At 32.2% G+C, this 16,983-nt stretch overlaps 1 protein-coding gene across 1 annotated transcript; it reads left to right on the top strand.

Moving 5' to 3' along the window:
• Positions 1 to 973: 973 nt before the first annotated feature.
• On the top strand, positions 974 to 8,006 carry LOC143047362 (uncharacterized). The gene is made up of 6 exons (XM_076220397.1): positions 974 to 1,118; positions 3,697 to 3,886; positions 5,215 to 5,344; positions 6,230 to 6,359; positions 7,014 to 7,159; positions 7,784 to 8,006. Exons 1-6 carry the CDS (start codon positions 1,116 to 1,118, stop codon positions 7,812 to 7,814), a joined length of 630 nt encoding a protein of 209 aa, XP_076076512.1. The 5' UTR covers positions 974 to 1,115; the 3' UTR covers positions 7,815 to 8,006.
• Positions 8,007 to 16,983: the final 8,977 nt, after the last annotated feature.

The raw sequence follows: 16,983 nt of genomic DNA, 5'->3' as shown, positions 1-16,983 counted from the left end.
ATCATGTACAAAATTTGTCTTACTGTTCCTTGACTGGTCGAAATCTGTATACATGCGCAGCAAAAAAGAAACCACAAAAGAGCAAAGTCATAGCGTTTTTATAAATGTTCTTTATCTCAAAGTCAAAGTGAAGCCTTCAACAAAAAGCAAAAAAAAAATCTCACCAAACTGCAAGTTTAAGACGGCCCCTAGCAACGGCTTGGATGGATCTTTATAAGAATGATTTAGATAGACTTTATAAGATGTAACACAACCTAATCAGGCTCGTTCGAAAAGAATACATGTTCACTAGAACGAATCCAAATAAATCTTTTTCTGTAAAAAAAAATATTTAGCATTACATTATATTAAACGCAGAATTTAACCTAACATATCGTTGCTGTTCGAATGCTGGACATTCCATCAGAAAATGAATTTCATTTTCAATTGAATTTAAAGAACAAAATTTACAACTCCTTCAAATTAATTTAATCTTTTTCAATCTTTCTATAACGATCCTGCTCAATAGCTGGCACTAATTCTCATTTGCCTGAGGTACTTTCTAGTTTTAGAATTCTTAACAACATGTGATTCTATTTTGTGTACTGACAAATCAAATGTTTACGTAAATGCATTAATGATTCGCATTTCTTTTTTTGTTTTTTGTTTTTTTTTGTTTATTTTAATAACTTATAACATGTATTTACGTAAAAATTTTATTTTTTCTGTGTTTCTTTTTTTTTTTTTTTCTCGTATTTTGATAACATGACTTTTGTACTTTTTGATTGTTTATTTTTTTGTTGTTTGAAGTTATAATAAACGTTTAGGTATTTCATACCGAGTCATTAATTCACAGTTAAGAATAGTTAATACAATAGCAGATGCACAAAGGACGTGCTGTGACTCAATTACCCCAGCTCAGCTTCCTGCCTTTGATTGTATATTTACAGTACAATGGATGCAACTACTAATTAGTACAAACGTCTAGAGTGTTTTCTATATACATTCCACATGTTATAGTACTTATAGTTGCATACTTTTAGTACTTGTACTGTAATTTCCGCCCCTTGATACACTTATTTAGTTAGTATTAGTACATCGTTCTGTATGAAGTGAAGGATTTTAGCCAATCTTGAATGGTAAGTTATTTAATCAAATTATTATATTCAATTTTAAAGTTAGTTTGAAGGATACTCATATAATGTTGATATATTAATGTTTATTGAATAATGCACAGTTATACTCCGATTGGGTTGAAGTCATACGTACACTAATTACGCCATTTTTATCATTTATTCCATCATATACATGTACATATATAAAAATAGAAGATGTGGTATGATTGCCAATGAGACAACTCTTCACAAGAGACAAAATGACACAGAAATTAATAACTATAGGTCACCGTGCGGCCTTAAACAATGAGGAATATCATAATATGCCCGAAAAGACAAATGTTAAACAATTAAAACGAGAAAACTAACTTACTAACTAATATTTACAAAATAATGAACGAAAAACAAATATGTAACACAGCAACAAACAACAATCACTGATTAATTACATATTATGCTCCTCCCACACAGGTATATACTAGGTTAGTTTTTATTCCAACCATCAGTATACAGATTGACGGTTTTTTCAAAAGAGAGGAATCGAGGATTAGAAATTAAAATTAAAAAAAAAATGTCAGCTTTTAAAAGTCTTTAGAGTGTAAGAAATCTTTATTTTAGAAAACATATCAGAAACAAAATATGCAAAATTTTTTTCTTTATTCATTAACTTCAAATGTGACAAAGAGAAAAGTAAATGTAAAAAATTCATTCAAATATACCAGTGTATGTAACATATACATTTTATTAAATGATTAAGTGTCGCTTTGAATGACCGGTTTTATCATTTATTAGATATGTGCAGGCTGCACAATAATTAATACGTTGATGAGTGTTCATGTTGTTTAACAAAAAGTCCTCTCTTCAGTGCTTTTTTACGAGATCTATGCAAAAAGTACTTACCAAAGACAATGAAAGTATGTTCCTAAACTGATATAAATCTAAGACAGTCATGCAAGACAGTCTTCAATTGATCTTTATCGGAATAAGTATACATGTACACGAATTGATGGTTAAAAGCTACGCCTTGCAAATATCATTTTCCGCGATTAATGTTATTTTTTCTGCAACCTGTTTACAGATCTAGAGCAAGAACAAACATCAAAAACCACATAATCATTTTTGGTATATATGTTCTCGACATAATGAAAGTGTCAATCGTTTTCACGTACAAAGGGCGCATGCAGTGCCAAAACAAAATGTATAACCAGGGCAATAAACTTAAGGTGCAAATAGTTATATCTGTGAGGTAATCATATATTTGACAGTTATCCAGAAATGCACACACAAAAAATCTGTCATCAACGGCAAATTCTTGAAAAGACAAAACAAAACAGACGTAAAAAGGACAAACAAAAACAAACAAAGAGGTTATAGAACATGACATTATGTTAAATGTATATGTTTAGTATTGAGTTTGCTTTGCTGTGGTACTTAAATATATGAAGATATGATATGAGTGACAATGAGAAGTACGGTCTTCAACACGAAGCTTTGGCTCACACCGAATAGCAAGCAATAAAGGGCCACAAAAATGACAAGTGAAAAACCATTCAAACGGGACTTAATTAACTTAACTAGATGAGAGGTCACTTGTGGCTGATCGAATTGTCTTGATAGTTCATCTAGAGTAGTCATTAGCCTGTCAACACTGAGGTTCACCGTTGTTAGATCGTCTCCAAATTATATCATCTGAATGTCGGTGGTTTTCACCGGACAGCTCTGATTCTCTCTATCCATAAAAACTGACCGCTATAATTGTACTGAAAGAGGCGCTACATACAATCAGGCAATTAAATCAACTAGATGAGTGAAACATGTGAAGTAGATAGTTTTGATGAAAAATATATATAAAAACACATGAAAGAAGGTCGGAAATTGATATCTTTCTACACTAGCAATGGCCTATACATAATTGCTTTCTTAAATGACAGTTGTTAGATATGGGAAGATGTGGTGTGAGTGCCAATGAGACAACTCTCCATCCAAATAACAATTTAAAAAAAAGTAAACTATTATAGGTCAATGTACGGCCTTCAACACGGAGCCTTGGCTCACACCGAACAACAAGTTATAAAGGGCCCCTAAATTACTAGTGTAAAACCATTCAAACGGGAAAACCAACGGTCTAATCTATATAAAAAACGAGAAACGAGAAACAAGTATAAATTACATAAACAAACGACAACTACTGTACATCAGATTCCTGACTTAGGACGGGTGCAAACATTTGAAGCGGGATGTGTTCACTTCCAATATACCATATCTCCTTATATGTACACGTGACTTTGAAGAGTGCAAAGCATTTGCATGGTGAATGCACATGAAAAATACATTTTTTCATGTTTCACGTCATTTGTAGCTAGTATCTTAAATGTAAAAGTGCACAAAACTTTGTGGTTTTTTTTTCAAATATTACTAGCATGGCCTTAAAATTGTCTTTTGATATTTACTGACTTTTAAAGGTATCTTCAATAAAACATTGTATTCCTGTTCAGTGTCTTTTTTTTTTTGCTGGGGGGGGTCTTGAAATGTCAAATCATTAACCTTAAAATACTATTATAATTGTCTTTTAAATTTTTTTTTTTTTCCTTAATTGTTTTAGATAACAGAGATGTATACAAACTGCATTCTCTTGGTGGTCAGTTTATTGTCCGTTTGTAGCGGTATAGAAAATCAGTGGAAAGTTCAAGAATTCCCAAACCCAATATATCAAGTCGAAGATTGCGGAAGGTCGGCAGATGTTGAAAAATCATGGATATGTGATCCAAACAAAGTAATATCAGAGCAAGACGGTAAGCTTTGCTACTCGTAAAATCAATTTACCGAAAACACGAGAAACCACGAGTATGCTCGATCTTCATAACAACAAGTCAGTTGTATATTTACATCTTGAATTTGATTGGCTAAACCAATTTGATATCATGGTAAGCATTTTAAAGAAACTTGCTATAGAAAGCAAAACGTCCGATATTCAAATATCTTTACGATATGTGGTCGATCACGAATATTTGTATATTTTCATATAGACGTACAAAGTATAATGCATGGTTACATTTTTTTCACCCACGGGGTCCAACCCAGAAAGTTGTTATATGCTCATGCTACGGGAATATGAACATCATAGCATATATTATAAGCAAAATCAAATGTTTGATACAATTATTTACCTAAGACTGAGTGTACAAATTTTCCATAAATTTGGAACCGAATCTCACTGCTCTTTCCCCATTTTGGCATTTTGGTTTTAACTTTTCGTTTTGATAGTTTTTTTTAACGAATACTTAGAAACTATCCAAATCAATAAAAATTATCGTTATTGGTCATCTTCCATTGTTGTCTTCTTAGATTTACACAAATGTAGTTCCAGATTGTTCTGACGTCTGACGGCCCTTATATATATATATGACTAGTTGGGGTCGGGGTGTTTGGTTCATTAATATGCAAAGTCTAGCTTAGTAGACAAGAAGGCAGGGCTAGAAATTTAGATAGTCAATAGAAACAAATCGTTGCATATGGATAGATATTTTGCATTGTAACAGGCCTTTTAAATGCCATTCAAAAAGTTTTCATCAGGCTTGTTTAACGTGTAGACAGGGTACCACTTAATCAGAGAGGGCATGATAGTAATAAATAATCTTAAGGGAGCTACCATTTGATTTGTAATAGGGACTAGTGGGGTTGGCTGTGGGGGCGTTGGCTAGGATGTTTTAAAAAAAAAACTACAAGACAGGAGTTTTGGGTGAAAAAAATGGACAGGATGGAACACTTTGCAAAAGAAAGGAAGGATGACAATTTATGTAGGAAAAAGTCAGGATAAACTAATAAAAAGAAGCAAGGAAGAGATTACAACTTAAACAAATGCAGGACAAAATTTTCATCCATTTTTGTGGATATTTGATGTCTGTTCACGAATAGTAATGAATCCACAGATTTTCAAAGCTAGACCGACCATGGGTCCAGCAATGTAATGTATACAAACACTTTTTCTACACGTAGATTTTACAAAAAAAAAAGGATACGAAAGACATATGATTTTTATTTGATTTATTGACAGATATATATGTTAACAGTCAGTACAGAATTAGGATTTATTTAATCAGTCAGATGATTTTCGTTACAGTTAATGATATCAGCGACAAGCTTGTTGAGATCTATACCAATTCCAGATGTAACTGCGCAATGTGCATCAATAACAGAACCGGATATGTTGTCATGGTTGCCATTATGCCCAAAATGTATAGGATTATCAAGTATGAACACTTTTGAGCCTCTTCGTGGTTTTTTTGATTATGTGATTATCATTATTATGTGGCTGTTTTTATAGTGATTATTCGATTATCAGACCAAATATTTCCTGAATTTTTGATTGTTTGATAATCTAGGACTGTCTTTTTGATTATTTGATTATCTTTCAAAAAAAAACAATCTTAATGACTATGTAACAACTATATTGGCAAACATTGTGATTATGTGATTATTTGGATAACCCCATGAGGAGCCTCACTTTTTACAAATTCATCAAATCGTTACTATGGTTCTCGAAAGCTTTTGACCACCAAAATTCGCATGGACCAACACATTTTTGAAATAAAAGTAAGAACCAGCAAATGTTCTTCATGGACCATCAGGGGGGGGGGGTATTTCGAGAACTCTGCTAATCTGTACAGTTTATATTATTCATGAAAATATTTATTTTTGTGTAAATTACATCTTGTTTTTCAAATGAAAATAGTTCTCTATTTTTAGAGATATTAAAGTAGTGTAGAACTTTTTGCAATGAAGGATGTTGAATTTAAAAAAAAAAGAACTGCCCTCTTGTAGTCATTTGTGTAATGTTACTCAAAACTGTCAAGAGACAATTATAATGGATACATATAAAAGCAAAACAATAAAATTTGGAAAAATAAAATATAAAGTAACGACATTTTTATTATTGATGTTCATCTTCAGTTAACATATGCTGAAATGTCTTTAATGATTGACAATTTATTCAGGTCTTGCTGTCAGATAAAAACGCATTTACCCCATCTGAAATATTTGCCGCTGGACGTCATTAATAACAATAATCGATTATTCAAATGCCTATATATAGTGCATTACATATTTAATTTTACTAAATATATTTTATATTTCAGTGCATCAAATAGCATGTCAGATATAATACAAGATGCCAGGGTGTATTCCTATTATCTAAGTATGTACTGGGGATCTTTTGCTACCTGCAAGCAATTGGTCTTGTTGTTGATTTCAAGAGATGATGGTGTGGTATGGTTATATACATTTTAATAAAGCTGTATATTGTAATCACAGACTAACAAATACCTCCTACTACAGTTATAATGGTCTTATACTAAAAAGATAATTATATATGTATAGCAATATTTCAACCTCGTCTGTAAATGGAGAACATATATGTTATCTCCCATTTTTTGATACAACATTTCAGAGCTTGCAATTCCTGCCTTGATTTCCTTCATTGCGGGTTGGTGCTAACAAAGATGCTTTCAAATCAAGGGTTACGGCGCGTGTTCAAAATCCCGTCCTCTTTTCTTCGAATTAGAATATAATCACCGACATGTACTTACATCACCAATTCAAATGGATGTTAAATCTGGTAGCAGGATCTGTTTATCCTTCCGGGCACCTGAAATTAACACCATGCAGTTTTAGTTGTGTTCGTCCGTTATTTTTCTTTCGACCATGTTTCGTTTTTGCTATAGCGTTGTCAGTTTGTATTCGAACTATTAGTTTAAATGTCTAGTTTGCATGTTCTGCCTTTGAAAAACGGTAATATTTTTTTTTTTTGGACTGGTGACAGGTCACAGATTTTTCCTCTTGGCCAAAGTTAAGGACAGCCATATTTATGAAAAAATAACCAAAACAACAATCAAACTAATAACACGTGACTTCATTTTGTAGGTTTATACATTAACGCAGATGGATGCAAGAAGAAAGCTTACAGATGAAATGGTAACAAAAATAACGCTTGATAATCAGAAATACTTTGATGGAAATGACAGAGTCAAGATGGGACAGGGGATCAAGTCAATGATCAATAAATATGGGTAATCTTTTTTGTAACGACGTTATATATTTATTATCCAAATGTGCTTGTTGTATTGTTATTTCAAGAAATAAGCTTAGTTTCTTGAAATATGGGTAATCTTTGTATTCTTCAAATGTAAAAAAAAAGAAGACAACAACATTAATATGCCTGAGAACACAGTTATTTCGTAGTGCATTTATTTGAGACAATGCAACAAAAAAAAATTGTTTTAACTATAACAAATATTTTCTAAAATCTTTAAAAAAGGCTATCATAGAACATTGACGGACCCAGGAGGTGTCGGGTGATTGGAAATCTCCCCCTTATGATATATCTCTGAAATATCTGAAGGTCTGAATGGGGTTGACAGAATAGACAATAATCATCTATGGGCAAAATATGCTAATTAAAGGGGACACAATACATTTCAATATAGAGAAAAAATACGCAAAAAAAGAAAGAAAAGAGAATAACCCGGAGTGCTTAAATATAAAGAAAAGAGACGAATAGGCATTACGAATAAAGAATAGGAAAAAAGTTATACAAAAAAAAAAGAAATGAAGGATCCCACATGAAGACCGTCATATCCTGGTTTTATATCCTTGTAATGTATTTAGACTAAAAAAAAAATATTATTTTATAGAGAGTTGCTGAGAAAGCCATCAACAGAATAAGAGACCAGTCATTGAAAAAGGGTTGACACGCGTGTCTTGAAATATCATTAGTTATAGAGACAGTTGTAGTTTATTACAATAAAGAGAGAAAAAGTTTGCATGTAAATAATGTATGAGATTGTGAAATAAAATGTATTTGTTAAAAATGTTTATATTTACATTGTATAATAAAATTTCAAGCTTACTTGTAAAGATTGTCACGCGTTTGATTGACTGCATAATTTTGGGTATATAAAGTCGGGTTGAAAATGTTATTTTTCAGAAATTGAAATAATACTGCATAAGGATTTTTTATAATCTGAATCTCAATACCCAGACATCGTTGCATTGAAATAAACTTTATAGAAACTTCTTGTACTCTATTTCAAATGAAAAAAAACATTGTCATATCGGGGCCTTTTATAGCTGACTATGCGGTATGGGCTTTGCTCCTTGCTGAAGGCCGTAAGGTGACCTATAGTTGTTAATGTCTGTGTCATTTTGGTCTCTTGTGGACAGTTGTCTCATTTGCAATCATACCACATCTTCTTTTTTATATGTGCACATGTACTTATACATCCCAAAAACAAAAGACACCCAGTACAGATCTGAGAGTACTGCCAGTTACGGACAGCTAGTGCAAAGCCATCTAAATATATATAAAAAAGAAGATGTGGTATGATTGCCAATTAGACAACTCTCCACAATAGACCATAATGACACAGAAATTAACAACTATAGGTCACCGTACGGCCTTCAACAATGAGCAAAGACCATACCATTAACAAATAGTTACCGATATGAATCTGCTGGTTTCCTGTTTGTCAAATGTCAGGTGCTTTTTGTCAAGTGAGCTCGATTAAACAAGTATAGTCTTATAAAGGCCGGAATGTGACATTTCTACTTGAATTACGTGTATGATATTCATAAAAGATTTTAATGAGCAGAGAACATCATTGTGATTTTCAAATACCATATACACGGCTGGTAATCTACACACGCAGAACATTTGGTTCTGCAATGAAAACCGTGAGAGGATTTTCCGGTTGTGCTTGAGTGGAGTAATTGTCACCGCTTCAAAAGGTATGTACATTTCTAAATCTCAATTTTCTTATTCAACTGATCAAAATATTGAAAATCAGAGAATGCTATGCTGTGGTGAATACTTAAACGAAGAGATACATGTATCATTTACTGTTGTACATAGAGTTGAACTCCTACAAAATCACTTGCCCCACGAGAAATTGCCTAAAAAAGTGACATTTCAATTTTGAAATGGTTTTATTTACAGACCTACAAGTTCAAATTTAGTTTTTTTAGGGCAACTGGTATGAATGTTGTTTTTGGCGGCGTGTACGCTGTTTTGTGTTGATAGACGTCTTAATAATTCCCAAAACTACATTTTTTCATTAAGTCATGCGTGAGGGGATCGGTTCTGATTGGGGACATCGTGAATGCGTGAGGGGAAGTAGTAGTACTAATCATATCTTTATATTCAAGCTATGAGTCGTTGAACCTTACCTAAATAAGGCTACATAGATTGTTCATGAAAAAACATATAATAATTATTAATGTGTGCTTAGAAAAATTTATGAGACTGAATTATGAAATATTACTTCCGGTCCCGCCATGAACGGACGGAAAGAAAACAGCAGTCGAAACAAAAGCATAGATTGCTAAATAATGATTTGTGAGAGTAAAATGGAATTTGTAGAAAGACAATATGACTGATTTGTAATCATAAAAATCAGAATAAGGTGTTCTATTATCGATATTTATATTAATAACATTGTTTGAAGACCCACGTGGCCATGATAAATATGGATCCGGTGTTTACGAAATTAGAGAAGCTAGATCCAGAACAAGTTCTGTCCTCTCCTTTTTGGAAAAAACAAAATGATATCTCCAAATATAAACTACCCAGACTACCCAAGCAGCCTACTGGCAAAGCCCTACATGCACAATATGAAGATGCCAATACATGTAGTGGTGACCTATATATACCAGGGGCAAGAATGACAGCGTTTCGAGTGAGATCCACTGAAAGATTTTTATCCTGGATAAAAACATTTGCATATCGATATCATTTACAACTAGGGGAACTGAGTGATCACACTTGTATCTGGGTAGACAAAGTAAACAATGATACTGGTCCAATAGTTGAAATTTTTATTCAGATTTTTCAAGGAACAGAACAAGAGACAAAAATTGAATCCAATAAACTTTTAACATTCCACCTTTATCCTACAACATTTGTCATAACTGTGCAGGGTAACCTTCACTCTGTGTGGGCAGAAAATGAATTCAAATATATGAAATCTATCGTAGATGCTGACTGCATTGTACCGTCAGAAAACTTTTTAACACATGACCTTGACAGCAGTGATAATAACTATCTTCATTTTGTTACAATGCTTGAATCAAAGAATGACGTAAGTGAAACAAATCTCAAAGTCGCCTCTTCGCCTCGAATTATTGTACCAAAATCGCAGTCAAAGATTCATACTGACAATGAGAGCATTTGTTTTTCCATTCAGAAAATGGAAGAAAAAATTTGTAGTATGTCAACAAGTCTAGATTCCCATTTAGACAATATTAATTCAAAAATTGAAAAACTCAGTAAATGTGAACAATTGATACAAGACTTGACATTAAAAAGTGACAATCAACCAGCAGATGTTGAACAAAGGCTACAAGTCTTAGAAAACAAAATTTTTGATTACATAAACTCAAAGGTAACAGAAATAAAACAAGAAATAAAGACATATCCTAAAATAGAAGAGAAAGTATTTGAATTCGAAAACAATCAATCAGCAGCTCTTGAACAAAGGCTAAATGTTTTAGAGAACAAAATTGTTGATTACGTCAACTTAAAGGTAACAGAAATAAAACAAGAAACAAAGACATACTCTGAAATAGAAGAGAAAGTATTGGAATTTGAAAACAAGTTTGAAATATTTCAAGAAAAGTGCGAACATGCAACATTTGTACAACCAAAAGAGAAACAACCAGAATCACAATTTTCTCAAAACAAAGATTCTCAACTGATTTCTGACAACCAATTGCTGCAGTCAGAAAATATGACCTTGAAATCAAATTTGAAAATGTTAGAGGAGAAAATTCAATCCTTAATGGAACACAAAACACAAGACGTTATCCCACAGGTATCAACCTCAAATTCATTCTCCTTACTTGCGGACCATAATAACAACATAAGCAATGACGAAAAAGAAACAGAGCTTAAAGCTCCAATCTCTAATCAACATCATTGTGAAATTAGATTTGTTATGGATTCCCATGGAAATGGGATAGATCCAAAAAGAATTTATAAAAACAAAGACGCAGAACTAATTATATTGGGAAAAGGAGAAAAAACCATAAATGGAGCAAAAAACTACTGTGATTCACACAGCTCCCCTACACATCTTGTTATAGGGGTAGGAAACAATGATTTAGAAAAGAAACCCACTGATACATGTATTGCAGACATAAAGTACTTTATTCTTACATTTCTTCAAAAGAATAAGGATACAACCATCCATGTTTTACCTGCATTTGAAAGGGTTAACAAAGCGACTTTCAACTCAAAATGTGCAGATTTTAATGCAGAAATTAAATGGTTTTGCTCACAAAATGAAAAGTGTGAATTCATTGAAAACAAATTAATATCATCGCTAGATCCATCACTGTTCTCAGATGGTATTCACTTCAGTAATACTGGAAAGAAAAGTTTAGTGCGAATAATCAAGGCCCATCTTAACCCGCACATTGGTCTTAAGCCATATGAGGACTACTTCCGTCCACAGAAAAACAGATCTTTTCAACAATCAAAAGTGACAAAACAAAACTCAGAAAAGGGAAAATTCACTGGTTATCATGGAAATAAGAACAAAGAATTTGAAATCAACAAGCTAGTCCAACAGCTGTTACAACTTGCTAGTTAAACTGTAATTTTCGAAATACAAATGTACTGTAGCCTAATTATAAACATTAATTTTTATAAATTTATTTTATTATTTAGAATGATCATATTTTATGTCTTTTTAGGAAAATAAAGACTTTTTATTACTTTTATGTAATTTAAACCCCCCTATTTTTGAAAAAGTAAAAGGTATGGCCCACAGACTCAGTAAAAGATAACTAGCAACTTGAGCTTGTATTTTGGTCAGATGGACCAACATGTTTAATTGTTATTTTTGAAATACTAATGTACAAAATGCAGCTAATGGTAAAAAAAAAATTTCTTCCTAATGAAAAAGATGAGAAAAAAAATCAAAAAATTGATATTAAAATAGTTTTACTGTAATTCAATTTGCCCCCCCCCCCCTTTTTTGTCTTTTTCTTAGAGAAATATAGCCCCCTCAGTTTTGATTAGCTTCAGGATTTAGATTGATTTCTTTTTTCAATTTTAATGTAATGATTATTTCATTTTCAATTAAAGTTAAAATTATTAATTCAGTTCTTAAAACTGAAAAAACAACAAAAAAAAAACAAAAAAAAAACCCAAAAATTTTTGTTCTACACATACAATGTATATACATGACGTCGACAAGTAAACAAAGATGTCAAACCAGGTCTATCGGATTGATTCAATCCAAAGTTATCGATTTTATGATAACCCTTTTATTCTCACATATATCTTTTTGAAAAAATGAGTAAGCTTAATATAGGTTTTTGGAATACTCATGGCCTAAATAGTCACAAAATTGAAGATGTAGATTTTGTTACTTGTGTAAATAGTTTTGAGATAGTTGGTTTTGTTGAAACTTTAGTATCTGACTCACCTGGAAATCTCCCAGATTTTTCTATGCCTTTTACTGTAAAACCTATTAAACGCAAAAGAAAGGGAAGGGCATCAGGTGGTATAGCAGTATACTGCAAACCGCATATCAGAAAGGGAGTAAAAGAGATAAAAAGATCAAAATTTTCACTTTGGTTAAAGCTGGATAAGCAAATACTTGGACTACCTTATACAGTTTATTTGTGTTTTTGTTATATAAAACCATATATGAATAAAGATGATTCAGAATTGATATTTACACAGCTTCAAAATGAAATCATGCAGTTTAAACATCAGGGAGAAATTCTAATCTGTGGTGACTTTAATGCCCGAACAGGAAGACTGCAGGACTACATTCAAAATGATGATGGAAATGAAAATTTCATTGATTGTCCTGTCCCTATTAATTACTCCCCTGATATTCCCTTAGTAAGACGTCAAATGGATAGAGAAAAAAACATACATGGCACTCTTCTTATGTCCCTTTGTAAAGATTTGCAGTTGAGACTTCTTAATGGGAGATTTCTAGGCGATTCCTTAGGATTTTTTACTTTTTATAATTCTAATGGCCAAAGCACAGTTGATTATATGTTAGCAACACCTAATTTATTCTATTGTGTACAGCATTTTATTGTTAGATCTCCAGTGGAATTGTCTGACCACTGTTTATTATCTGTATGCTTTAAATCATGTACTCAAAGAGAGACAACTCTTGAGTCTCTTTCTGATGTTGGTAAATTTCAATGGGAACATTCCATGTCAGACAATTATCATGATGCTTTATTACATAAAGAGTCTGTAAATGATATATTAGATCTAATGAACAATATTGATGATGAAAACTGTGATGATATTGATTTTCTTGTCTCATCAGTTAATAAAATTTATGTAAATGCAGCATCAAAAACTTTAGTATTAAAAAAGAAAAGTTCTCGTCCATCTAATAAGAGAAAAAGAGCTAAACCAAAAAAAGCATGGATGTCCAATGATTGTCTTTTGCTGAGGAAAGAAGTAAGGTTTCTTGGTAAAAGACTCCAAAAGGATAAAAATAATGCTAACCTGCGCCAAACATATTCTAATTGTGTAAAACATTATAATAAACAAAAAAAGAGCTTAAAAGCAGAATTTTATAGGACATTTATTAGTAAATTGAATAGCCTAGAACACAAAGACTCTAAGTCCTTTTGGAAATCTATTAACAATCTAAAAAATAACCACCAACAGGCGCCCAGTCCATTATCAAAGCAGGAATGGGTAGAACATTACAAATCCTTATTAAACTCTGATTCAGAACTTAATTTTCCTGATGATCTTGAAACATCAAAGGACAATCATTGCTCTCTGGATTACCCATTTACTTGTAATGAAGTTAAAAAGGGTATCACTAGACTTAAATCTGGTAAGTCTGGTGGCCCTGATTTGATATTGAATGAGTTTATTAAATGTAGTGCCTCATCCATGGTACTAGTTATAGTAAAACTTTTTAATAAAATACTACAATGTGGAAAATTTCCAAAATCATGGAATCTGTCATATATTTCTTCAATTTTTAAATCAGGTGATCCAAATGATTGCAATAACTATAGAGGTATATGTGTCTCTAGCTGTTTAGGTAAATTATTTACTTCATTACTGCAAAACAGATTAACTGTGTTCATAGAGTCTAAAGACTTGTTGAGTGCCAAGCAGGGTGGTTTTCGTGAAGGATATAGAACAAGTGACCATATATTCATAATGAAAACTTTAATTAATAAATATTTAAATAAGTGTAAGAAAAATCTTTACATTTGTTTTGTGGACTTTAAAAAGGCATTCGACAGTGTTGTAAGAAAGGCATTACTACATAAATTGCTCAAAAAGGGAATAGGTGGGAAATTTTATGACTTGTTAAAACATATGTATAGTAATACATTATATTGTTGTAAAACAGATGGATTTATTAGTGAATCATTCCATGCTAATTTAGGGGTGAAACAGGGGGACAGTCTTAGCCCCACCCTTTTTAATATTTTTGTTGATGACATCGATTCCTATTTCAACCCCGTTTTGTCTGATCCAGTTAATTTAAATCAGAATACAGGGCCGTAACTAGCCTCTTTTAAAAGTGAGGCAAAATATAAAAAATTTTCGGCGAGGGGTCTGGGGGCCGCTCAAGGCCCCCAGAAGCTCTGAGAAAAAGAAAGCAAAATCGTGCATTCTGAGCGTTTCCCGGACTCTTTCTTACATTGAAACGCAATTATCTTTTAGCTATTTTTTTCGACAAATTCTGGTCTCAAAGCAAATGTATAGATTGATTGTAATTTAAAACTTTTAGGTTTTAGGGACAACATCAAAAGGTCGATATATAGGATAAAGCAAACATCGTTATTCTCATAATCATTAATACCGAAGCTGTCTGTTCTTGTCTTGTTTTGTGTTTAGACTTTGGTGATTTTTCTATGACTGGATTTATATATATTGACAGTGCAGTATTATACTTTTAAGTACTAGTACTGCTTAAGTCGATACTAGGGACAATCTTGACCTTGTGTAATGGTATTAATGATTCTTGCATTGTTGAAGACCCTCCAGTGACTATTATGAAAACCCTGACCATTGATAATTTGTATTTTTTCTATGCATTGACTTTGTGTGCGATTAGGTTTCGTGCACGTTTACTCCATATTCCTTTATTTTCTGCACTGTGATTTTTTGTTACAGGGTCTGAACATGACTTAATGCAAGTTTAACCCTTCAATGCAGGGACAGTCTATACCTAGTATAGAAAGTCCCTGTTCAATGTAAAAGATCATATGGCAAAACATTGTTGTTGTTTTTAAATGATTTGATACCGTCAGATTGGTGGTTTTACTTTAGTTAAAACCACGTCAGCTATCTAGTTTTAACTATAAAAAAGAGCCAGTTTAGTATTCTTTGATATTAAGTTCAATTCTCCTTGAAGAAACGAATATTTTTTCTGTGTTCACTATCTCGTATCTCGCACAATGTCTGAACATCGGTGGACATGCAACATTGCCAAACCGCACATTTACAAATGAAAGTCAACACTTAGACAATAGTCATAAACTAGGACAATAAATGAACAAAAGACAAACCCGGGTACAAATAATGACATCAACACTAAAAACTAAAAGTAAAATAGAAACAACTTGTCAAGGATCACGAAAAACATGCAGGGGTGAAGAAAGCTTGCTTCTTGCAAGACACTTGCCGGGAAAACAATTAAATAGGAAGACAAGCTTTTGATTCAATTTTTTTTTTTTTTTTTAAATTTCCAACATGAGGCATTTGCCTCATTTGCCTCCATGTAGTTACGGCCCTGGAATAACTTTAGTCATCTTCTTTATGCAGATGATTTAATCTTAATTTCAGAAACACCTAATGGCTTGCAGCACTGTGTGGATGCCTTACAATCTTTTTGTATTGATTGGGGCCTAAATGTGAACACCAAGAAAACCCAAACTATGATTTTATCAAATAGTAAAAATAGATCTTTATTAGATAAACATTATTTTTATTTTGGTCCCCAACCATTAGAATCTGCTAAAGAATATAAATACTTAGGTATAGTCTTCAACAATAGAGGTAAACTTAATATAGCAGCTGAAAATCTTGCTGATAAAGCACGTAAGGCATATTTCGCCTTGAAATCAAAATTACCATATTCTAATTGTATTGCAGTGGAAAAATGGGTAAGACTTTTCAACTCATTAATTTCACCAATTATGACTTATGGATCTGAAATTTGGATCTCAGATTTTAATATAAATCTTGAAACTGCTGATAAACTGCCATTTGAAAAGGTTCAGAATATGATTATGAAAAATATTCTTGGTGTTCATGGTAAGGCTTCCAATTTAGCTTTACGTACAGAACTTGAGCTATATCCAGTGTGTTTTATATCATATAAACTAATGTTTAAATACTATGCTAGATTAACTGACATTGAAGTTGGAAACAACCCAAAATTTGATTTATTAAAATCTGCATTCATTGAAGATAAAAAATTGTATACACAAAAGAGCTCTTGCTGGGTACAATCATTACATAAACTAAAAAAGTTAATCAACTTTGATTCACTTCAAATATCACATAATGTGTTTGAGGACTCACTAAAAAACTTTTATAAATGCAAGATTTTGGGTCAACTTCAGCATATCAAATCTAATAACACAGGTAAACTAAGATTTTATAGTAAAATGTGCTCATCTTTTGACTTAAAAGCTTACTTAAGATTTGATATTAAGAAATATGATAGATCACTGCTTACAAAAATTAGAATAAGTGCACATTCACTTGCAATTGAAACTGGGAGATATAGCAAACCAAAAATTTTAGCAAGTGAAAGATACTGCAAACTTTGTAAAGATAAAGTGGAAGATGAAGTTCATTTTCTTTTATATTGTCCTC

Source organism: Mytilus galloprovincialis, chromosome 10 (genome assembly GCF_965363235.1).
Source record: "Mytilus galloprovincialis chromosome 10, xbMytGall1.hap1.1, whole genome shotgun sequence".
Lineage (NCBI taxonomy): Eukaryota > Metazoa > Mollusca > Bivalvia > Mytilida > Mytilidae > Mytilus > Mytilus galloprovincialis.
The sequence above is the reverse complement of the archived record's forward strand: the minus strand, read 5'-3'. Positions and strand labels throughout refer to the sequence as shown.